The sequence below is a fragment of the Lonchura striata genome, chromosome 3 (genome assembly GCF_050655825.1).
Source record: "Lonchura striata isolate lonStrDom1 chromosome 3, ASM5065582v1, whole genome shotgun sequence".
Classification (NCBI taxonomy): Eukaryota; Metazoa; Chordata; class Aves; order Passeriformes; family Estrildidae; genus Lonchura; species Lonchura striata.
The window spans coordinates 109,810,602-109,836,946 of record NC_140705.1 but is presented as its reverse complement, the minus strand read 5'-3'; the positions used below and the strand labels follow the sequence as shown (position 1 = coordinate 109,836,946).

The following is a 26,345-nucleotide window of genomic DNA, read 5'->3' as shown; positions in this document are numbered from 1 at the left end:
GGAGAAAATAAGGGAAGACAATGTAAATAACAGTAAAAGACTGCAAGAGATGTTGAAAGCTTAATGGAGTAGTTGTGTTTTCATTCTGCTCAATAGTGAATCTTATTTCTTTTCCATGGTTGATGTGGTATCTTCAATCATGATGTTTATATTTCCTTAAATAATCTGTAATTTCATAAAATAGCCTTACCTTCTTTCAAATGACCTCCGAGTGCCATGGTGCATTAACGTTATTGGCATGCTGTTTTCTCCTGGGCTTAATTCTAACAAATAAGCTTTATGTTATTTTAAACCAAGATGTTATTAGATTTGTTTTTCTCTAGCTTTGAAATTGAAATCTATGTACAGCAATACCTACATTATATAAACAAAAACAGAATTAAGAGAAGAAAGTGATGATAAGGACAAAGTTTTGGCAGGACAGTGGAATAGCTAGCTAAAACTTGCAGAGAAAACAATTTATTGCACTCAAAGAGCCAAAAAATTCCTCCTCTCCTTCTTAATTATCATGGCATAATGTTACAAAATAAATATTTGAAAATTCTTATCTAAGGAAGAACTATCATATCCTGCAGGATGAGAACCAGGAAACACATGTCATCAAGTCATTACAATGTGACCTGGAATAGTCATTACCATAAAAATAATTCAGATCATTGGAAAAAGCATAAAAGTTTCTTTCAGTCACATTCATGAAACCCCAGCTGACAGGATTGCATAGAAAAAGAGATAAAGTTTGTATCAACCTAATTTTAATGATACCTTTCCTGTTAGATTGTGTAACTTGGCTTGAATACTAAAACACAAATATGCCCAACTCACACAATGAGAAATTTGCAGCAAACCCATCATCATTTATAGCAAATTCACATAGCTGAAATTTTTGGTAAAATTCAGGTTCAATCCACATCATGAATTTGTGTGTTTAGGAATGTTCTCACTGAAGGTTTGATTTCAGTCTGTTCTATGACCCAGTGAACTCTCTCAGCTTTCATATTAAGCAAAAAATTTTGTTCAATAGGCTCTTCTGCTGAAATGTGCAAATTACAGCTGTCCCACTGAACTTGGGTAAATCAGCAGGGTGACAATGATGTCTCCCAAACTCTGAACTAGAGCAACAAGATCTGACATGTTCAAGCAAAAAAAAGGTTGCTGTAGTATTGATAATGGGCTAAACTCTCAAACCCAGTAATTATTCAAAACAAAGTGAGCAAAAACATAATAAGGCTTTTGGTTGCTGCTTTAAGGTGCTTTACTTTTTAAGGTGAGAAAAGACAAAAGTGATTTAAGGACGCAGTTGTATGCCTACAGGAGGTAGAAGCCTGCATATCAGTCAAGACCCTGGCAGATATTGTGCATGCTATTCTATCACTCACTAGTTTAGAGATTTTAAGCACTTATTCTATGTTGTTACATACAAAAATCCTATTTACAGTCATCCTAAACACCAAATGTTAATTTTAAAGAAACTTTAGTTTTAAAGGAACATGTAGGGTAGGTGTCTGTACCCAGGTGTGGCACTGCGTCTTCAACTACCAACAAAGAAATTATTTGTCTGAGTGCTATTTTTAAATTAAATAGTATGGACTAGAATTATTCAAGGACTACACTGAGTAGGTAGGAGCATGCAAGGGGATAAACATAGACCTTATTTTGTTTTTAAAAGTGATCAAACAGTTGTCTATTTACATGGCCATACTGATTTTTACATGTATCTAACACCAAAAAAATCATATTGATGCATGTATTAGTGATCAACATTTATAAATATTGGACATTTTAAAAGTACATATTTTAGTGTGGTTTTTTTTTTTTTTTTTCCCATACAAATTTCAAGACTGCTCAGTCTGGAAAGGGCACTTCCAGTCTTGAGTCTGGCCACCTGTTTTTTGGTTTGTTTGTTGTAAAAGGGTTATTCCTCAGAACGTGGTGATCTTAAAGTTTAATGCATGAACCCTACAGGAAAAATATACATTGCTCTTCAGTTAGGTCTGGGAAAATCTGTCAAACAATAGCATTAAATTGACATCATCTCTGTCTGAAAGCAGAACCACAGTGTCTCCTCGCACCACTCTGTAACCAGATTTTTGTAAATTCCCATTATTTGAGATTATTTGAGATTATTTGGTCCTGGCATGAGGGCTCTGAGGAGGTTTCAGCAGCCCTCATGCCAGAGGCTGCTGGTTTAACCCACAAAAAAATTGGAAACAACTCTCCAGAAGAGAATATTAAGATTGCAAGTTGATCTGTTCTGAGGGAGGAACATTAAGACCATTGACAAAAGCAAACTCTTGGGAATAACTGTTCAGACAATATATTCTGATGAGAAAGGCATCTGTCCACATATCTGCCCATGTATCTGTTTTGCAGAAACTTCATTTTCAGAGTAAAAGACTTTGTCATTCCATTTTGTTTCCATTTTTACTGAGTGGTCTGTTAGACAACAGTTGTCAACCCTTCCACAGAAATCAAGAGAAGCACAGAGTCCTCCTGGCTCAAGGAAAGCTTTCATTCAAGTGAGGGTAGTCTGAAGAATTTCAGGATACCAACTAGCATGAATTTTGAGTCTTCATGCTCATGAGGACTGTCAGCCTGTTTGGGCTATCATCTATTTCCCCATATTATCAAATGGGAAGAAAGAAACTGCAAAAACTTTCAAATGAAACTAAAGACAAATTATTTGGTAAGTCTCTGCTACAGAATTATGGTATTAGAGGTCATGTAAGCATAATTCATTATATCTTTACCAGGATCCATCAAGATTTCATAGCCATCTGTTCAGAATGGAAAAAGATGTAACAGCTTGCAATAATGAGTCAATAAAGAATAAATACTCACAAGTAGGCAGGCAAAGGGCAAAAGGATAGACAACAAATACTTCCCCACTGCTCAGCTAGATTTCTAATTAAAAGTGTGTGTATTACATCTTCACCCTATCTTCACTAAACTACAATTCAAAAATGGGAAAGACATAAAACAAGGTTGCTCACGGAACTCCTACAGTATTAAACAGTTTCTGGGGAAGGTAAAAGCCTTGAACAAAAACCAGAATATTCAGATGTAATGAACTAAATACAACATGGGCATAAATTAATTTCTCTGGTTCTGATGTATCTTTGCTTATTTACAGGGGAGGAAGAGGGTAGAAGAATAATTTGTTGAAACCCTGAAAATAATGAACAGTAAAGAACAATCTTGTACACGAGAATGTTGGACACAAATCAAAGACAAACACTATTTCTAATATAATTAATACCACTACGAATAGGATTATTTAAGATGATTAAAATAAAACAGGAAAACCCCTAGATATTACATAGAATGTCAACTCTGTAAAAGTCAATTTTTATAAAGTTTAATTGATATGCTTCCAAAGAACGCAGCAAATAACTACTTACATGAATCTCATAAGGAGTAGATTACAACATTAATTAATATTCCTCTGCAGGAGTATTAAGGAAAATATTGAACTGTATTTCAAAACCAAGGGTCAAATGAAGTAAAAAAAAAAACCTTAAATAAGAAGAAATTGACTATTTTAAGACTGTCTAAGACCACAGAAAAACAACAAAAGTCTAAATGGGACATGATAGCTGAATTTAATCACATTGAATTTCTTCACTTTCATTATTTTAAGAAATCTCAAGTGGCAGTGTAGGTATGTTTTTAAGACCTCTACTTTTGTAACAAAGGCCACTTAATGTCTAATGAAAGGCAGAAATGTGGTTTTAGGCTCCTTACTGAAACCTGGTAAGTCTGACATCAGGTTCAATCTTAGAGTGATATCTATGTATAAAGATTGAAATATTGGTCCCTCATTTTCCACTTCTGGAAAATTAGCATACCAGTTTGCCTTCCTGTCAAATGTTGCAAAGTGCAATTTTAGAGAGAACTGCAGGATAAAAGGAAACTGTTAATAGCAACTAAATATGGTCATGACCTCCACCTGATAGAGCACATATTTTCCTAGAAGTCAGACTCAGTTAACAGGATCATTTTGGTCTGATTATGTTTTTATTTCTTATGGATTTCTCAGATATAATTTATTATATTTCTCAGATATAATTTTTATTATAATTTCTCTGACTATATGACATGGAATCAAGATGCTCTGGAATATCAGCTCTAGCACTGATGATTTATAGCATGCCTATTTTTCTGTTGCCTAGTTATGTTAGTATATTCTTTTTCAAAAGCCAGTGGGCACCAGAGTTATCAATGCCAAAGCTGGAGGATAGAAACAAGAAAGCAGTTAGAGGCTATTTGGAAGAACCAAAATGTTTGAATATCTCAGCAGTGAGGAATAAAACAGTCATGTTCTGACACAAATATTATTGGAGAAATATTTTGCATTTCATGTATGACATCCTATGTGCTTCAAAATAAAAAAAAAATTCATCTGCCATTTGCAATCATTTACTTCTTTAAAGCTGCCTGTGATGTCATATTTGATTGTATAATACACACACACATTGGAAGTCCTTAATTAGTAGGTACAAAGGGAAAGCATGAAATGAAGCATGGTAGGCTTGGCAGAAGCTCAGTGGGTGGATATGAAGGAAAATATGAAGTCAAACCCACAAGAACTTTAGGAGACCCACCCAATGGTGCTGAGACTTCTAAATAAATGATTCATTTCTGCATATGACAGAATCACACATTTCAGATAACTTCTCATCAAACAGGATATATATGTCATACTGCAGTTTACATCAAACACCAGATATTACAAGAAAACTGTGTATTTCCCTTGTTTTTAGGAATCTAAATCTCTTCCTTTCAATGGTTGATGCAGTTTTAAGTTTTACTAAATACAAGAAAAGGCCTATATTTATGCACTTGTGTCAACTCAAATTAGAGTTGATTTAAAATGAAATTTAGACCACTGAACTTAAGATGATGATTTCAATTAAAATTGAGTAATAGCAAGTTAAATTAGTTTTTACATGCTCCATGTACTTGACATGCTGTAGCAGCAATATTTGCCACTTCTGTTTCAAACCTGAAAAAGGGCTTTTAGGCTCAGAAACTTTTTCAACCAGACCAACATATTTCTAAAAAAGAGAACAGTCAACATTTTCTCAATTTACATATTTTATTCTGTTTTGAGTGATAGATATGGTATGTAAATTCTCCTTTTCAATATATCTTTCTCAATTTTAGAATAATTACCCTGAGTGGTGAATGAGAATATTTTAAGAGCTCTACAAAATGACAACTTACATCAGTGGAATCATGACAGCTTGGACCAAATACAACTTAAGTTTTTTGTTAGGGACATCTGTAGACATCTGCATGTATTTTTGGTGTCTGGAGAATAATTTCTACCACCAAGTTTGCCAGTAACACCATAAACCACAAAAGAGGCATATTTTATTTTCAGAACACTTTAGGAGAGGGAAAAGAACTTGTTATAAACATCAATCTGGTTTTGGAAACTTACTGTACTTTTAATTTCATACTACATTTTAGCTATTGCTTTATAAAGATACTGAGGTTTTCTGAAGTAGAAGCTTCTATATGCTACATCTCAGGTAGAAAAGAAAAAAATCCTCTGTAGTGGGTACACCATTAATTAGTACTGTTAAAAGTAAAATATTACACATAACAGTACCATCTTGGGGCTATTTTTTCTTTTTATATTTCATGCTACAAACTACAGGAGTGCAGGGGCCACTTTATGGCAAATTAATATTTTTCTTTTCTCTCCCAGCAGGAACACCAGCAGTGAATGAAGTATGCTGAGATAGAGAGCTCAGAGAGCTCAGGCAGAGAAGCTCAGAAGTTACCATGAGATAAAAACTTCATGGTAAGCTATTTATTTGTGCCAGGCAGCAATCTAAAATAACTAATTTTAAAATTTAGTATCTATTTGTATTCAAGATGAACAGCTTTACCACTTCCATCACTTAGATCTTTCAGAAGCTGAACATCAGCAATTAAGAAATGAGTAAAATTTATCTGTAAAAAAGGAAATTTGATTATTGCCCTGTTGAAGCTTTATTGGAGTTCTTTCTGAGAATGAACACAGAAGCCTGTTATGTACCAATGTCCAGACTTGAAAAAGAAATTAGGCATGTTATACCTCAGCAACGACCACAATAAATTTCAAGCACTCACCTACTGAAGAAGCATTTTATCCCTCTCTGAAGGAATCCTTAACTGCTACATTACAACCTACATCAATGTGTATTAACTGTACTCTATACACAGAAATTAGAGCCTTCAGTAGTTTCAACTACTCTCACAGCTAAGGACTTCTAGGCACATGACAAGCTCCAGAACTCCAGCAGGGTTAAAATGGGAATCCTGGGCCCAGAAATGCCCAGCAGGCATTTAGAGAACACTTGTGTAACTTGCATGTTGCAAAACACCTACCCTAACAAAAGTTGAATTTGCTTTGGAATTAAGGACATTGTGCCTCTTGTGCATTTTAGTAACACAAAGATTAGTGAATGTAGAAAGAGAGCAGTTATTGCCAGTCCAGTCACATTCATCTATTTCATTCTTTTATCCATAGTGAGTTTCATATAACAGACAAAAACAGAAAAGTAGGAGATAGCAATGGCGCCTGAAAAATCAAACTAATTTTTCTCCTGAACTTTCACTTCTGCTTTTCAAATTTTATCATACTGTTTTTTACAATCCTCTCAGCTATCTTTAGATAAAACTTCTCATTATTTGAGATTTTCATGAGCTGTTACAGGCTTTTTACTGCTTTTACAAACTCTTTTGACTGCATTTCATTTTCGATGAGGAAAAAAAAAAATCTATCTTGAAGGATTAAATTGTAAAGGAAACATTAAATCTTTGTAGACTGTAGAAAAAAGAAAAACTATTCTGAGTGCCATATACATCCTTTTGAAAACCAGTTTTGCAAAGCCCATGCAGTAAGAGTACTTACTTCCTGAATCACTGTTAACACAGCCTAGAAGGCTGAGGTTTAAGTAAAGTTGTAATTTGTATTTTTAATAAAACATTTTGAGCAGAGGAACTAATCAAAATAATTTATTAAAACTGCAAATTAGAGCTATATTTCAGTTAGTTTTACCAAAATCCTACTATTCACTAAAAATGGGATAAAGTAAAACAAATAGCTCAGAATTTAAATCCATTTTTATGGCAATTATGAGAACTAGCATACACATCATGTTTTTATGAACAAAATTATGCAACACATCAGTAGTATTTCCTTTCAATATTCTAAGAATAAGACCTCCAATTTCTATGAGCACAAATATAAATATTAACTTGAACAATCTTAATATATAATATGAAGTTTACTTAAGTACATGGGTTTGAGCTATAGTCATTAGCAGTCATTTGCAAAAAGAGAAATCCTTCCTCTATGGAAGTATTGATAAATTACTCAAAATGGAAAAGTAGTAGCTGTCCTTGTTACAAAACTATATATAAACAGCTGATCAAAATTTTAGGATATCAAATTGCATCTACAGCAAGATGTTTTGAAATGCAACTGAAAACTGTTAAAAGGAAAGTTGAATTTCCATCCCTAGTATATTAATTCTGTAGAAAAAGGTAAAAGAATGAGGTATCTTCCCTTTGTTTTTATCAGAAATATTTTGTCTGCCAAGACTGAAACCACTGGCTATTTCTAGTGCCACTGGATATTCAATGTTAATTTTATGTGAGCTGTACAGTAAGTATGTAGAATCACAGAATCAGCTAGGTTGGAAAAGAGGTCACCTTTGAGAGCACCCAGTCCAATCTGTGACCTAGCATTACCTTATCAGCTACATTACCTTATCACCTTATATGCACTGATGTTCTGCTGTTTAACTGCTCCTTTCTTGTACTGGGCTACACAAAGTGTAACATGTAAAGAAATGGCTTTAGACAACAAGGAGGACTTCTGTAGATATGCAGATGACAAAAGGAAGGCCAGGGAAAATGTGGGTCTCCTGCTGAATGAGGTGGGGGACCGAGTTACTAAGGCCATGGAAAAGGCAGTGCTTCTGAATGCCTTTTTCACCACCAGCCTTCTCTTATCCCAGGTCCCAGAGACCACTTGAAAAAACTCTGTGTGAAGGCAGAGACAACCTCCATTCCAACGTTTCTTTTGCTATTCTTCTAATGCAGCACAAAGTTAAGAATTTTTAAGGTAAATCTATAATTTCTTTACTTAGTATCTTACAGACAACTTTGAAAAGTTTCTTTTAATCAAAAATGCTTTTACACTCTACTAATATAGCAACCATTGCAGGGAAAATTCATATACTGAACAGAAATACTGTTTTTACCAACAAACATATAACTGAAAACAAACTCAGCTTGACAGCTAGGCCTTTGTGAGGTGACCCTTTTTTCTGGTTATAAATGAATGAGATGTTAATTACTGTAACTGAGTATCTGCTTTCATGCTTCTAAGTTCCTAACGTGACAACAGAGTTCCTATCCTCTGATTGCATCCACTGGTATCCCTCTTCAGTTCCTTTAAGGTGTGACAGTATTTCTGCTTTGGCAATTTCACCACAAAGGAGGTTAAAAATGGTCATTGTAAAACTACAGAGCAACTGAAGAAAGTATGTGGATGTATTTTTTCTGTGAGGGCATATATACTTAACTGAATACTCAAAATGTGTAACTTGCTATTTCAGTGCAGCTCAAAAGAAACATCATCTAAAGGCACATTTGAGTGAAGGAAGATGGAAGGAAGTTGGGCTAAAGAGTTATCAGGGTCAGTGAAAGTTAGTATTGCACTACTCAATCCTATGTACCAGCTAAAAGCCTCTAAAACCTTGTATGCAGTATATCTCGGACTTCCTATGCATGAAAAATTATAAAACCAATAATCTCATTTCTTATCTTATGACTAAAAGTATTAAGTGGTAAGGGGGTCTCTAGTTTAGATGGCTTGAAGGAATAAAAAATGCTTGAGAAATTGCATTAATACTACAGAGATGTTTCTGGAATTCAAACAAATATCCCTGTTTATTCTGCTTGGCACAAACACTCCTCATGGAAGACTTAGAAACCTTTGAAAAAAATCCAACCCTTAGGATTCTAATAACCCATCAGACCTAGAAGCAATGCTTAAAATCTATATCTTAAATTGAAAGTGTAATTAAAGCCAGGAATGTTAAGTTCTCCAACTATCATTATCACCTGAGATCCAATCCTTAGTCTACCATTATTGTGAAAATATCCACTCAAATATATAAATATCTCTAATCTCAAATATATAAATATCTCTTTTGAATTAATAAGACCAAATGTGAGAGTCCCCCACTGCCAGTTCTGCAATTTTTAAATAGCTAAAAAAGGATTATTCTTTACTACATTGTATTAGTCTAGCCTTTTGCAGCCAGATCTCAAAGTCTCTTCCTTTCAATCCAGGGACTCATCTGGACCTTTGCACATTCATTTTTGGAGCATAGTAGATGCCCACTAGGATGATGAATGAAGAACACCTTTTATGTCTAACCACAGTACTGCTCCCACTACCAAGAAGGAATATAAAGGGGAATGGAGGAGGACCATATTAATCAAAAATTAATTCTCCCAATGACAGTCTCAGGCTTGTTACAGTAAGGGGGATCACACTGGCCATGAACAATATTTATGCTATTGCTACTGAAAAAAGTTGGAATGAGATTTTTTTGTTAAATATATCTTGAGGCATTTTAAAGAAGAACTACTACTTAATAAAAAAAAAAAAATCTATTTTGAGCTTAGAGTCATAAAACTATGAGCACTGTAAAATTACTGGACAATTAACTCCTGCTCTCCTATAGCCTCAAGGTAAAATCCCACCATATTTGGATTAAGAAGGGATTAAGATACATTCTTTTAGATCAGGTCTGCTGCAGAGAATGAATTTATATAATAACAAAGAGAGAATGAATAGCCAGAGACAACAAAGGCCTCATAATTACCACAAAGTTGACAAAAAGATCTGTGGTATTCATGTTATTTTTTGTCTTCAGAGTAAACATTAGAAATATACGGGTCAGGATTTACAAATATAGTTTTGAAATAGAAGCACACATATTAACTCCAAATTCAATCCCTGAAACCTCATCATGCTAAAATTAATTCAAATTTTAGATGAAGCTTCCATCTTAAATTGTCCCAAAAGGCAGGAACTGCCTTTTGCCCTGTAGTTGTGGGTTAGTGTGGCCTATCCCAATAAAAGCAAGTCCTGCTTCCATAACAACAAATAACCACATTCAGCAAAATAAATCATTCATTGTCTTCATGTACAGCAGCCATTCCCCATGATATAAAAGTCAGATGTGATACTGGAGTGTGGTAAAATAAACCTACAATTTGGCAACATCTACTTGCTTATAATGATTCACAAAATTTTTTGTCTTTCAGAAATCTATTCATGCATCTTAAGCAATTTCTTGACCATTTTTTGTCTTTTTGTCCTATTGGTGGGTGCCTATCTATAGAAATATATAAATTCCATGAGTCTTTGAAAAATTATAGTGATTCTAAATCTCTTACTATTAGGGGTATATTTGCACTACATGATTACACATTTTCCCCCATCCTTAACAGTGGTAATGGAAAGCAAACTAATTTAGAAGCTAAATTCTTGATCCTGCAAACAAACAGGCGCAGATATTTTTTCCCCTCACATACACTCATGGCAATTGAAGAGAGAGCCAACATATGTACACAATAAACATATGGATAAGCAGAGAAACATAAATCCTTTCTTGCTCCTAAGACTAAACAAGTGAAACTCCCTCCCCCAAAAATAAAAAGGACGTCTTCATTATTCAAAATACAAATTACTTTTCTTTTATACAACATGCATACAACTGCACAATAACATGCAATGCATTTGACATAACCTAAATATGTTCTCTTCAGAGAACTGCTCGCACTAATTTATTGTCAGCTTTATTTATTCTGCTATAGACTCCCAGTAAATAAAAAGAGAAAAGTAAAACTTATGATGCCTAATATGTCTATTGTATTAAAATTGAGAATAATCACAATTAAAAATAAACTAATCTGGGTTCTTCTGAATTATAATTATTGACTTTTATTTCTGGGATTCAAAATACTCTCATTTTAATCAAAAGTAATGAAATTCTTGTACCAGAGATATTAAAGGCAAAATTGATTGCTCACAGAGGCAAGAATGCTCCATTGGCTCTCTGGCTCATGATACCACAGAGTTTTTCTGGTGAAAATTCAGTGGTCTCTGAAGCTATTTGAGGGAACTTCTCTTACCAAAAAAACAAAACTAAATGAAAAAACCCATAATGTAATATAAAGTATTTGTATCAAATTCCGTTTCATATTGGTGCAATTCCCACTGTGAAAAGAAACTTCTTTCAATTCCTTTTTAACCAAAATTTGTAACCAACTGAACTATATAATTAACTTGCAACAAAGGATCAAAAGACAGTTTTTGAACCAATAACCTCTGTAGCTCTAAATCTGCTTATGTCAGGACATAGAATTAAAAGCAGCTTTGCCCCTTGAAAATCTGTTGAAATAAGTGACTATCACTAGAATAATAGCATAATTCTTTCTGAAAGCCAAGTACACTAAGTTTATTTGATGGCTTTAAACCACTTGTTTTCCTGAAGATCAAAAGGGGACAATAAATTATGGACATTCCTTGTCATTCAACCTTACTACAATATTAAATGTGCTGTATCAGAGCCATGAGCTCTTGTATCAGGCTTTAGTTAATTAAATAAACCTGCTGGAAATCAAAAGGATATATTCCCTATTGCAAAGTTGTTTTAACAGTTCTGGTGCAAAGCGACAACATTCTTCTGTTTCCAACCACTGGTCATTATTCAAACTGATGTCACTGACTCTCTGTACACTTAAACATTAAAGGAAATTTCTGAAATATTTAGTATTACTTCTTCCCAGAATCATAGCTGGATGTAAATGACATAAATAAAGATTGCTGATCAAAGTGGGGAGGTATTAAGAGGAAAAAGTTAATAATAAAACATTAAATAATTTTAACACAACTTTCTCAGCCCACTCTGAGTGCTTTTCTCTCTTTAACTGAGCAAGTAGAGACATCTTTGCATGTGGCTTACCCTCAGAATTTATAATAAATATCAAACATACCATGTGTTTTCCCATGCTTGTATAGAATTTTAAGTAGCCAGCATAGTCTGGAGTAAAGAGCACAGCTTCCCAAACAAATAAGCTATCAATGAAAATAAATAATTTCAAGAACTGGGTTGGATAATTATGTTGACTTAAAATGAAGAATCAAGTCTTCCAAAATTTTATATTGGTTTCTGCATCTTATTCACTGTCTTACTTTCACAAATCATTTCAACTGCCCCTCAATGTTAGAAAAACAATGTTTTGCTCTTACAGATGGCCTTTGAACATGAAATCTCAAAGTGATCAAGAAAGATAAGCCACTCTTAATTTACTTCACAGTTGAAGAAAGTGATTCAGAGAGATGAGGTCACTTGTGTAAGTTCACAAACTTAGTAAATAATAAGGATTGAAATAAAAAACAGATGCCTCGAATCTCAATTGAGGAACTTATTCAATGCAATGTATTGCCTCTATAATGCAGTGTAAAGCTGAGTTGTTTTATGACAAACAACAAGAATAAATCAGCTAACAACCTCTGTTAGACAATCCACTTTATCACAAGCATTCAGTGAAAAACCAGAAACATACAAAGGCAAATGTTGACAGGAGCTTGTACATTATTCTTACAAAGAAATCTCATTTATTTTGGAATGAGAGTGGCAAAGGAGTCAATGGTCAAAACTGCTAACAACAACTGTGTCAAGCATGTCTGCCTAAGCAATAAAAAAAGTGAACATTACAAAACCAAAAAATAGATGATTGCATGAAGAATAAAATAAGAAAAAAGTACTAAATATGGAAAGGGAAAGGTAAAGCTTTCACTCCCCTCAAAATTTACAACAGCAGCTCTTTATGACATAGTAAGCACAGCCTGTGCCACTCGGGAAATGTACGCATGTTTGCTTATCTTTACTTATGCTTTAATTATTGTTCTGAACTGCTTCCAAAGCACTTTTTCCATTTCTTCATCCACTAACAGAATCTTTAATGACTGGATAAAGACTCTGAACAATGGCTATACAAAGCTGTTTTATATATTGTCATTCTGTAGTAATTACATCTATTACTAAAAATATATATTCTGATTTCCTGATTAACTGTGAAATTTGCAGCTTTTTTCTGAAATAAAGATTTTCTTTTCCTAAGGATTTACTTTGATCTCTAAAATTTAGGATTTTGTAATATTATTTATAATAAAATGGAAATTTAATTTTTTTTCCAAGGTTCTTATCTGATGGATCACAGTATGACTCATTGCTGGTACATTTATCAATGTACTTTTCCCCCCTTAGCAATTCTGAAATAGCCCCTCATTAGGAACAACTCTTAAAAAAATTATGTGATGCAAAACAGCTTCTGACTACTGCTTTTCAAGCATCTGAAAAATGCCAATCATTTGACCCTAAGATTAAGGGCTTAGGAAGATGAAGGCTGTGCTTATATTATTGGCAGCTATCCAGCACTACATTATAGTGCAGGCACTATTATTGAAATATTGAGGTTAGTAACTTTAAGAGACTGGGGAAAAAAAAAACAACCCAACCCCCAAAAAAACCCACAAAAAACAAAACAAACCTGAAAACCCCAACCAACCAAAAAAAGCCCCCCCCCCAAAAAAAAAAACAAACAAAAAAAAAACAAAGAAAACCCCCCCCAAAAACAGAGGAAAGAAACTGTGGTTCAAATCCATTAAGCTAGACTAGAAAAAAATGAACTCACAATAGCATGCAAAAATAACACCTCACAAGTCAGATAACATGTTCATATTTTTAGCAGAATATGTTTAATATTACATCAACTCATCTGTCGTTTATATCCAAATATTATACCCATGACATCTATTCTCTTTTTATTTATTTTTTTTTAATGACAATAAGCAGAAGTTTTACTAAACTGCAGGTTGCTAATATGGCCTTTTAACATGAGTGGTTGATCTCTTCTATCTCAACTACTTTGTGGCTACCTTGCCAGTAAACACTAAACAGACATAAAATAGGCCATGGTTAAATGGACTGTAATAAATATAATGGTTTCACTAATTATGTGCAGTTATGGTCAATAGATTTTTAATATTATTTTTTACAATATAAATAAAATATCAATTAAAATTATATAATACTGTTGTGACTATATCTAAAAAAATTGGAGTTTGATAATTTGTGTCTTCTTCTCAGATGCTTTTAGAGGTGATCTTTCCTCTACCACTTAACACCCCTCTTTACACTTTCTTTCCTAAAGTCCACATTTTGCAAAAAGCAGATTCCAGGAAATGAAGTTACTTGTTTGGATACAACTGCCAAAGCCACTTCCTGTACGCACTTGGCAGAAATGTTTGGGGAAAAAAATGTCTTATGACATTTTTCAATCCAACCAAGCTGGGCATTCCATTCAGCCACACAAAACCTCATTTTAGCCCCAGAACTGTACACCAGTAGTACATATTTAACCACTCAAAGCATTGCAGTCCAGTAATAATAAATTCATTTTTACATTTCTCAGGAAAAATAGTATCAAACATGTTCCAAACAAGAAACACACTGACTACTTCATCCATGCATGACCTGATACTATTGCATTTTTTCCATTTTGCTATTTTTCCTCCCCTCTCTCTGTACAGCCTCACATGAAAATGCACTGTAAAGAGTCACTTATGAAAACCTGCAGAGAGACCATTCATTGGAACATGACATAACATAGTCATTGTTATTCTTGGCATTGACACTTTTAATGCTTCATTCAGAGGCTGATGAAAAAAGGAAATTTTAATGAGAAAGCCTCTATAACAAACAGTTGGGCTGCTGCAACAGAAGATCATGAAATACATGATGCTCATCAGATGAGCTGAACAGGCTGTCAATGACTGAACCATATTTTTTTGGACTTTGTTAACAGGTGTTTTACCAGACCTTGACCTACATAATATCTATTATGACAAAATTAGGTCTTTGACTGTAACAACACAGTTTTTTGAAACCAAGCATTTAAAAATATCAATAAAGAAAAAAAAAAATCTTCTATTAACCTTGTTGCTTTGACTCCAGACCGATATTCTCCTTCTTAAAGACTAGCAAATTAACCAAAGGGATCACAATTATATATGCATCCTATAGCACTACTAATTTATGGAAGCCCTGTTAAATCTAAAATGTAACTCCTCTGAGGCTCTGTCTTTGAACCTTCAGTTCTTTTTGGGTGCTATGGTTAAATAAGGATCACAAACAGCCACTTCCCAACTGTTGTTTCCATTTTACTGCATGTGTAATTTCAAAACACCTATTACTCTCTTGTCTCTCTATAACTCCCTTCAATAACTCTCTTGGGTTCCCTTTTCATTTCCTAATAACTTAGCTCTTCCTTCCTTTAAATCGACAGTTTTTCTCATTTCTGATCTCTATCACAGCTTCATTAGGAGCACATCCTAAGCAACGTTTTTGCTCCTTTCTACCCTATTTATAAAAGGGAACTCCATACCTGCCCTTTCCTTTTTACCCCTTACAAATGAATTTTCTCCTCGCAGAGTTTGGGCAGTCTAGTGTGAGGTACAATAACTATTGTAGTATCAACTGCTTTGACTGTCTACTCCTACAACAGTTTCCTGGCAGCCACAGTATTTTCATAAGAAAGACAAAAGTAGTATTCAGAAACACATTTGCTATTTGTAACCAGCACATGGTCTCTTAATTTATTCCATTAAACAGATCAAAAAGATTCCTGCCATTGAAATTAAAAAAGTCCAGAAACAGAGTATAAGAGAGAATAAAAGACTAATTTTCTTTTCAATTTTTTTCCTTTTTTTGAGTCCCTCTCCACTGTTTTAGACATCATCATAGAAATTTTCAACCCAGCATTAAAGTTATTTTATTCAAAAAGTTCAAGACATGACTCAATTTACCCAAGCTTTCTCCCCCTAAATATAAATTCAATTACTTAATATTGAGAGCTACAGTTAACAAATTCAGCATAGGAATATAAAAACATACATCTCCTCTCATGGTTGGCACCCTTCAAACTATTCCTTATTTTTAAAAATTTGGAGAAAATCAGACTAAAGTGTGGAAAACAATAAAAGTCTGGGGCACCTCATGGGAATGCCAACGTTGAAGACACTTCTGAAACAATAGCCTGACCACAGAGCTTCCCTTTTGTAATAGATGCAAATTCTAGCAGGGTTTCTTAAAAAGGCAGGTCCCAAATGACTGACATTTCCATTGAGGAATAAGAAAACAAAACCTTCCAGTGTCTTCCTAAAATAGAGTGAAAATCATAGATACATAGAATTGTTAAGGTTGGAAAAGATCTCTAAGTCCAAGACCAAGATCTCTAAGTCCAACAGTCAGCCCAGCACCACCACCATGTTCACCATATCCATACCCATATCCAGCTGCTGTATCCACACATTTTCTGAATAATTCCAGGGACAGAAACGCCTCCACTCCCCTGGCCAGCCTTTTCCTATGCTTAACAACCCTTTATGAGTAAAATTTTTTCCTAATATCCAATCTAAACTTCTACTGGCAAAACTTGAGGCCATTTCCTCTTATCTTGTCACTTTTTACCTGGGAGAAGAGGTCATTACAACCTCTTTTCAAGTAGTTGTAGAGAGCAATAAGGTCCACCTGAACCTCCTTTTCTCCTGGCTAAACCACCTCATATCCCTCAGCTGCTCCTCATAAGATTAAATACATAACAAATATTTAAGAAGTTAATCTCTCCATTTAGATTTTTGGTAAAGTTTATTGTGACTTCCAGCATAATAAACTGATGTTCTCAAAGGTTTTTCTATTTAGGTAGTAGAAAGCCTAAAATGGAAGCAGAAAGCAATAGTAACATCACAATATGCATAATAAAATAAACTGCAGAAGCCTTCAAACACAGCATCTGATACTAACAGCACCAGATTTTCAGGTTACATGTCTATATTAGTTTTGCCTTGAGCTGAACTTCAGAATGCTGTTTCTGAGATGATCTTCATTTTAAGAAATTAAAGGGTAAAAATAAACATTACAATAACTAAGATAGTAACCGTAAGCAAGTTAAATAACATGAACATGCAAAAGCAGTTCAAGGGCCATGAGGTGACTAAAATAAAAAGACTTGAGATAATTAGTCAAGACACATTAAAGGCTGAGAACACTGGTTATAGAAAATTCTTGGACATTAGTATGATGATTAGGAAACAGTAAAAAATTAACTTTTATTATGAGGGTTTAGTAAAATTATGCTGAATATCAGGAAGGGGCTCACAGTGTGATAGGGCTATTTGTGTGAGTATTTAGCATAGCATCATTAACAGCAACAACAGCAACAAAATCTTTCAGCAAATATTTTGCTCAATTATCACCAAATTACTCACCTCCAGGAAGAATATTACCAGGAAAAATGGAAAACAGAGAAACTATTAAGGGAGAGAAGATTAAACATGATCACAGTGTAACAGAACACAAAAATAGACAGTTTGTCATTCCCAGCTCCACCATTCACTGCATTCAAGTCAGATACAAGTTATTTGAAGAAGAGCCAAAATTACTGCTACATGCTTACAAATGTTAAATAATTTCTTCAGTCAAATAACATCTGCTACAGGAAAATGGCATAATTACCTGCATGTGAAAGATCTTTGATATGCACAGGTTTACAAATAACAACTTCAGCTCTTTGTATAATTTTGTGTAATAATTTCAAATGCCAAAATTGCCTTAAGGAAGCCTTAGACTGTCTGCTACATGACTCTATGAACAAAAAGTTCAAAAAGACTGTTTTCATTGTGGTTTGGTCGATGGTTACAGCAGAGCACTTCAGTGAAAGATTTGTAAGACCAGCCCTGCAATGAAAATCAGTAAGAGCTTTTACCTGGCCTAAAAGTAAAATCTACCAAACTTAGTGTTTAAGTGTGGAAAACAAAGTAACACTCCATCTCTAGTTGTTAGCTTATTTCCATTTCTGTGGTTACTCTTTCACACAGATGTCAATAATGGTCTATTTTTTCTCAAATTAACCTAAATACACAACATATAATAAATATACAATATAACCTGTGAACATAATGTTATTATTTTGAAAGTATCCTTCTGAACTTATAGCAGGGCTGAACATTAATGAATCAAAAGGCACAGTTACTATATCAATATTTCAGAGCTGGAAGTGTAAGAGAAAAAAGATGATGCATCAGAGGTAAGTGAACTGTCCAATGATTTTTTTCACAAAAGCATCCAAAACTTAAGAGCCAATTGTGACTGAGGCAAACAGGCATACAAAACTTAAACGGAAAAATTGTACAGGAATGGAAGCATGAAATTGGCCTGAAACTTTTGTATTAAACTTAACCTGCTTAAATGTACTAATATCAGGAAAAAAAGGTAGGGATTTGTGGGTTATTTCCACTAATTCCTACTCTGATTTTATATTCAAATATGCTGAGATTCAAGAAAATATCTGTTTCTACCAGGAACAGAATGAAAAATAATTTTTTTAGGTTAAATTCACAAATAAAAGACAGACAGAAATCTAGATTATTATATTATTTAGCAGAATTGGTAATATCTATATAGAAATATCTAAAGTTTAAGTTAATAGAAGAACTTTCTAGTATTTTGATTACTCATATGCATACATAATGTGCATATAGGGGCTCTGTGAAAAGGCACTGTAGTCTCTGGGACTGGTGTTCATAACAACAACAATATGGAAGAAGTTTTACAGAGGTATTTGCCAAACCTGACAGTCAATATATAAAGGAATTTGATCACCCTTCAAGCATGCAGAAACTTTCGGAAGCATATTTTACCTCTAAAATATCAAGAGTTTGAGCTTCAGCCACCACAGAAAAAACCCCAAAACGACTTTAAGGAGTTAGTTTGAAAGATCCAATAGTATTTTTAGACAGCCAAAATATGGCTAATGAAACAGAAAGCCAAAAAGATTTGAAATAGCAGAGAACTTCCAAGGAACACTAGGCTACATTTAGCAGATTAATCTGGATAAGAGAACAGTAAACTAGTATAAAAATACTGGAAAGTTTCCCCATCTAAACAGACTCAAGGGGAAGGCAGTAAAGACTGCCAAAAGCATCTTTAAAAGCTTCCAAACACTCGTTCTACATCAGAAGAGATTCCCACTTGAGAAGTGGAAAGAACAACATGATGAGAATCTTAGAAAAAACAGAAATGTTTTCTAATACCAAATAAATGTGGAGAAAGAAAAAGCTGTTGATGGAAGAAGTAAGTTTTTCTACATAACATTTTCAATATATGAGTAAAGTTCAGTGTCTCTAAAATATTAGTGTCAGTACTTCACTAATGATCCTCTCCTCACTCTCATTTAATCCTTACCAGTTATAAAATTTGCTTTTGAAGTTGCAAATGGGAACCAAGGTCCTAAGAGAAAAATCTGGGCTGCATCTTGTAAAAATAACCCTATGTTCATATTTATAAACACTTAGTTAAGATTACTAAAATTGTAACACATAGGGTTTTTTCACTGAATATCAATTGCAAGAGCTCACTTTAAATCCTGTAACATGTAATTATATTTCCTTGTCACAAGGAATAGTCATGTGTTGCTCCTTACAGAGATGTTTCTGGAGTCTCAAACTTCTTAACAGTTCTTTTTTTTGCTGTTCTCTAACCTCAGTAAGTTCAGTTTGAAGTTCTCACTCAAGCAAAAGTCACAGTGGACTCACTGTGAATTCCAACAAAATAAAGCCCTTGGAAGCAGTACAGATAGAAGAATAGACTTTGTAGGAAAAAACCCAAACAAACAAAATATCAAGCCCCAGAAGCTAGTTGAGCCTCCTATAAATTCAGAGTTAGTCTGCTTGGTATTTATAGCAGTCAGTGTGCATTTAAAGAGGGTAATTATGTTTTAGAAACTACTTTGACTTTTAATTTTTACTTTTTGTTTATGTCACAAGATTAAAAAAGAATAAAACTGTGATCTTAAAGACAAGAGATACCAAAATATATAGCAGCACATGACAAAGTAAAAAATTTACATAGCTACATGCTACAAATGTGTCTCATTGGTGATAGACAGCCATTCATAATTGTGACATAAATTGGAGCCCTAGCAATACATATTTTATCTGGTAACTTGAAATACCAGAAAATAACCTTGTTAAGCTTATCAGAAGTAAAGTTCAATAAAATTGTTCAAAAGCTTATGCTGAGTGTTACCATTTGCTGAATTTATTTCAAAGGCTTTTTGAAACAACTAAATTAAGCAGTGAAGTCTGATACTTCCTGCTTGATCCTTAAACTTGGCAATAATGAAAAATATATTATAGTGAATAATCACTCTACATTATAGAAAATATTTAATGCTTACTAAATTAGCAAAACAACGCATCTTGTTTTAAATAGTTGTTACAAAGATCTAACAATATACAAAGATTTAACAGTAGCAATGAAATATGTACTACATCTTACTGGGAGCTGGTAGAATTTCAGCTGGAGAGCAAATGGAATGTATACTTTTTCCTGGACCTCTAACAGAAAATGTAGAACATACTTTCTTTTCTGACTAATGAGAAAGATCAACAGTAATTCTGAATAGTGTCCTAAATGCACCAAGTGAGCTCTTTTATAGGCCAAATAGCAATAAAATGACTACATGTGTTTGTTAACCAAAGATCTGTCATGAGCACAGTGCCAAGACTCTGCTCCCAGATATTCCAAAACACTACTGGACACGGAAAATGCTCCAAGAAACATATGGGTTTGCTAAGCATTTAATTTTTCTGAAAAAAATTTTCTGCCTTTCCTATGAACTGAAAGACAAGAGATTCTGATAGACAACCTCAGTCAGTCCTTTGCATTAGGGAACTTTCTGTTTTCAGACAATAGAAGGAAGCATTTTCCCCAGAGTATTACATAAATATATAAAATACACAAGATAAATATTTTAAAATATCTTAATACAAGACAAAAAAAATTAGCTTTCAGAAATGAGCAGTATGTGTGTTATCATCACTACTTTCATGATATTTATAAGCATCATCTGTTTATAGAAACCATCTCTCACTTTACATTTCAAAGCCAGCATGTCAGCCCTTCAGCAGGAATAATCTTTTATGTAGGTGTTTTCATGGTGTAGAGCAAAAAGTGATCTTAAATCATGAATGGGATACAAAAGAGGTAAATTCTTCACAAAACTCTCAAAAAACTTCACAACTTCTCAATGAAAGAAAAAGGAAATGGCTCAAACTGATCAAAACATTATCCTAACCAAATCTGTTGTGAGAACAAAATAATCACTCTCAAATCCACCAGCATGTACAACCACTTGAACCTCCTACCAAGATTTACTGTAGTTTTAAATGTCACAATAGTCACACTGTTTTCTGGTAACCAAACTGTTTATATTAGGAGAAAAACAAATCTATCAGGAGGAAAAATTATATCATACATCTTCTATGCTGACAGAATTATCCTAAGACGCAAGCAGCAATTAATGAAATCATAAACTAAATCCAAAATGAGAAGTACAGAAGTGCTGTAATGCAATAAAAGTAAAATACAATACAATATTTATCACTTTACCATCTGATGAAGTTTGATTTTTTCTTGTTTTGCTAGACTCATTCATTCTCTGATTTATCCTGAAACTACTAATTTACTATTGACTCAACTCCTAAGGAAGATTATATGTAATTCTACAATTATATGTCTAGAAGGTATGAATTATTAACACAAATAAAACTGAAGTAGATACTTTATGATGAACTAAATTATTATATTAAAAGCAATATTGTTGAAGCATTTGTAATGTTCAGGTTATTATGCCAAAAACTTATCTTTGCATTTTCTGGAATATTAATCTGAAACATAATTTAAATTAATAGCCAGTTATGTCAGTTTCAGATTCATAAAAGATATTATGATTCAATAGCAACAGTAGCTACTATGTCAGATTATTTCACTCACTCTCCCTCATATAGTTATGGATTTATAATTTAGAGCTCTCTGTGATGGACAATTAAAAGGCAAGTTATTTCATTTTACAGTGTAACACTTGCACTAAGATACCAAGTTTTGGTTTGTTTACTGTGTTATGCCTCTGACTTGACAAAATTACAGCAGCAGGCAGTTTTTGCTGCTTCCAGGCAGCCTGCCTGCCATCCATTCCTTCCTAAAAGGTCTTCTGGGATCCAAGAAAAATAAATTTGACAGCATGTAAACTGGTATCACTTTTAACTAATGTAGAATTCAATGCTATGTGACCCAACATCAGCAGAGAAAGCTAGGGCATTACTAGAACACTGCATTTGCATATTCGTCTGCTGTAGCTGTCAATAATAGCGTAATCCAGACTTTGACACAAACTGAAAAAAGCACAATACAAAACAACAATGACCCACATGTCCAATTTCAACTGTTTTTAGTTAGGTCTCCAGTGGTATCAAACCTCATGTTCAACAGTGTCACTTTAACTAGTGACATTATTTCAAATATGATATTCAATCAAGCAGCTAAAGACATACCTGTTCAGAAAAAGTACCTTTCAACATTAAATCAGACACAGGCAAAGAGAGCTATGGTTGCTCAGCATGGAGAAGAGAATGATCCAGGGAGATCTCATTGTGTCTTTCCATTATCTAAAGGGGCTTATAAAAAGGAGGGAGGGACTTTTGATATGGACAGGTAGTGACAGGATAAAGAGCAATGGTTTTAAACTGAAAGACAGTGTGTTTAGAATACATGTTATGAACAGATTCTTCACTCAGAGGGTGGTGAGTCACTGGCACAGCTGCCAAGAGAAGTTGTGGATGCCCCATCCCTGGAAATGTTCAAGGCCAGCTTGGATGGGGCCATGAGCAACCTGGTCTAGTGAGTGGCATTCCTGACCATGGCAGGGGGTTTGAGTACCCTTACATAACAAAAAAAAAATCTATAATTCCATAGAATAAACTCTTTAAAACTTAGTATTATCAGCTGATAATATTATATAATGGTGCCCAAAACCTATGTGGAAATTAAATTTGGGTGTTAGGTTTTGTTAATCCTGGAATCTGTACTGCCATTAAAGGCTTCTCTTTAGAGTTTCAGGAATACACATGGTGGGGAAAAGGCAGAGTGTACAGGAAGGTAAATAATACCATATGTCAAACCTTTGAAGATTTTTTTATATTTACTCAGTTTCTTCTGAAAAGACCATGCACATTCAATACAGGATTGACTTAAAATGAGATAAATTACAGCTGTACCTGTAAAACATTAACCATTGTAGGAGTCACTACTCATTTACCTTCAAAGTCAGCCTGCTGAGGGACAAATTTGGACCAGAAATTGTTTTACTGCTGTGATGAGATCAAGATAAATTTCCTGTTATCACAGATTATTACATCAAGCTCAGCAGTGAAATAGTATTACTGCCTTTCTCCTACTTCAAGAAATGTCTGGATAGGATAAACGAGAAACCTGGATACACATATCTTTCAATGTAGATATGGTCCTAGATCATATAGGAAAAAATGGTAAGAATGTTATTCTATCACAGAATGGTAAAGATCTGCTTTTGGGCAAGCAAATGTAAAGCTACCCAATAAATCAACTGCAAAATAAATGAATGGCTTTAAATATTTTTAACAAATTATTAGATAGGCATTCCAACAATTATTTTGTTAAACTAACTATTTTTTCCTATCCTTTCTTTTGATTTCCTAATTTAATTTTCAGGATAAGGAAATGAGATAGGAAAATGGAAAACACGTTAGAGACACTAGAAATACTAGAAATGTTATATTGCAATAAATCAGGCTGATAGCAGTTTTGAGAGTACAGAATTAAATAAAAAGAAAAGTTAATTGTTCAAATAGTTAGCATACCATATAGCCTTCATGCTGTAAATTGAAATCTTCATAAACAATGTAAAGGATGCAAAGGGTTTAAATGATGAAGAATAGCTTTAATACTACATGAAAGCTTCTACCTGGGAGTTTGACTCTGGCTCAGGCCCAAGACCTTTCACAATCTTTAGTGAATTCTTAAAGCCTATAGACAAAATAGCATAGATAGATATATAGATATATAGATATATAGATAGATAGATAGATTAGATAGATAGATAGATAGATAGATAGATAGATAGATAGATAGATAGATAGATAGTTCAGATGGATTTTGAAATGGATAGACAATTTTACAGTGATGCACATCATTCAGGCTTTCAATAGATGAAAAATGAGGCTCTGTGCTTGAGATAGAACGACGCCTCATCCAAACTTAGCAAAGGACCACAAAATAGCTTGGATTGCAAGGGACCTTGAAGATGATCAAGTTCAAACCTCCCAGCCAAGAGCAGGGACATCTTCCACTTGATCAAGCTGCTCAGGGCCCCATCCAGCCTGGCCAGCACAGAGTGCAGGTGATAAGGTTCTACAGCCAGTCAATTTGAACTGACATTCTCAAACTTCCTACTTTACATTCAAAGAAAACTTATAGAACATACCTACACTATGTTTATAAAAATTTATCAATATTAAGAATTTGCTGATGCTTATGAGGGTTTTTTTTAAAGACTGAAGAATAAATGCCACTGTATAAAAGATGCAATTATACTAGCAATTTGTTGATAAAATATAGCTATTATTTGCTGGCATGTTTCTGAGGTATTGAAGAGATTTCTGTTATAAGGACATAATTATATTTACTTTATACTATTGTGACACCAAACCAAATAAATTCTTCCGATAAAATGAGAAGGGTGGTAAATAGGAAAAGTAGAAGGCAAAGGGAATTCCTCAGTAGCTGAGCAACCAAAACAAAACTACAAGTGCGAAAACTAGTTCAATTGCAATGTAATTTTAGAGGAAAATTGACAACCTTACATAATTTAAGAACTCCATTCCCACTAGTACTCTAGCAAAATATAAGTTTCTACTTGCCAGCTGCCGTGTCTGAGTTTCACGTTGAAAACTCTTTTCTTTCAGCAAGCCACCCCCCAAATGCATAAAAAGTATACAATAATATAAATCATGAATATGTAATAGTCATATGTAATAATCTAGGATGAGCTATGTTCTTTACTAACAAAACCATAAGCATTTCTAGAACCTGTTGACACCAAAAAAAAAAATCTTTTTATTTGAACAATTAAACTAGAAAATGAAGAAAACATGAAACCATGCAAGAAAAATCTATCTACATTTATTAGAAGATTTTTTTAATGTGGATTTTGAAATTAACAACTTGCAAGAATATTGTTACCTATTTTCATAAATAGCTGGCTCAAATGATGGAAGGAAAGAAAAGTGCAATGCTCCACACTTAATCCTTTTCAAATAACTACTATAAAAACTGCCCTACTTATGCAATCCATGCTAACTGGTCAATATTATTTCAATTGTTTGAGTTGTTTCTACAATGATTTAAACATGAACTTAAATCCTGTAATATCACTTATATGGATAAATTGAAATGGATCTTCCAGGGGAAAAATATTATTTCCTTATATTTCATAATGAATTATGCTCATTCACCCATTTTTTTCTGTGAAGTTACTGAAAGAAACAAGGGCCTGCAACTGAATTTATACTATGGTTCCATAGGGTTGTTCAACAGAGTATTTACAGAAGTTTGTAAAAGCCATCAGCACCTTAGAAGCCTTTAAATTTAAAACCCTGCATTTGTAGATATAGAATTAGCACAATATTACTGGTAATGAAAATAAAGCTTCCTTGTTTTGTTCACATTTGAAGGATATACTGTAAATCATATTGGAATGATCCAATGACTGTTCACATAATTAATTACACTAACCTGTTGCTCTGGAAAGAAAAGGTAGTCTGGAAATGGAAGAGCTCAAAACTTTTGCCTCTTTCAGACTAAAACACTTAGATGGACTCTGATTTTCTTCCAAGCTCATAGGAGACTGCTCCAAGGCTGTAGAACCAGCAGAGGTGGCATTAAGCTGGGAAAGAGCATCTCGTGCTTTCTTTTTTTCTTTTTTTAGCATAGTTACCAGAATGTCTGCAAAATATATTAAGGATTTTTTTCTTAAAGCAACTGCCATCATTGTTTGTCCATAAGCTTTTTCTTTCCCCCCCAGGGTGAAACAGTTCACATTATGGAAGCATATGTGTGAATGTGAAAATAAAGTTGGGCATATTCTTTGTGATTACTTTCATCCACCTCAGTTTTTCCAAACAGTAGATTAGTTCTGTACTAAAACAACAAAGTCACACATTGATCTCAATGGCTGCTCCCATTCAATGAACTCCTGATAAAAGCATTTACAGACAAACGGGATCTTATTGTCATGGTGGTAGTCCCTTTTCATTTTTTAAATTC

At 33.8% G+C, this 26,345-nt stretch overlaps 1 protein-coding gene across 6 annotated transcripts in view; it reads right to left on the bottom strand.

Annotated features, from left to right (window-relative positions):
* Nucleotides 1–26,345, bottom strand: part of KIF6 (kinesin family member 6) — a 149,719-nt gene that overhangs the window by 60,455 nt on the left and 62,919 nt on the right. For all 6 annotated transcript variants that reach the window (XM_077781856.2, XM_085576098.1, XM_085576097.1 and 3 more), the window contains one exon: nt 25,815–26,024. In XM_077781856.2, coding sequence (XP_077637982.2) covers nt 25,815–26,024 — 210 coding nt within the window. The remainder of the gene's footprint in view (nt 1–25,814; nt 26,025–26,345) is intronic.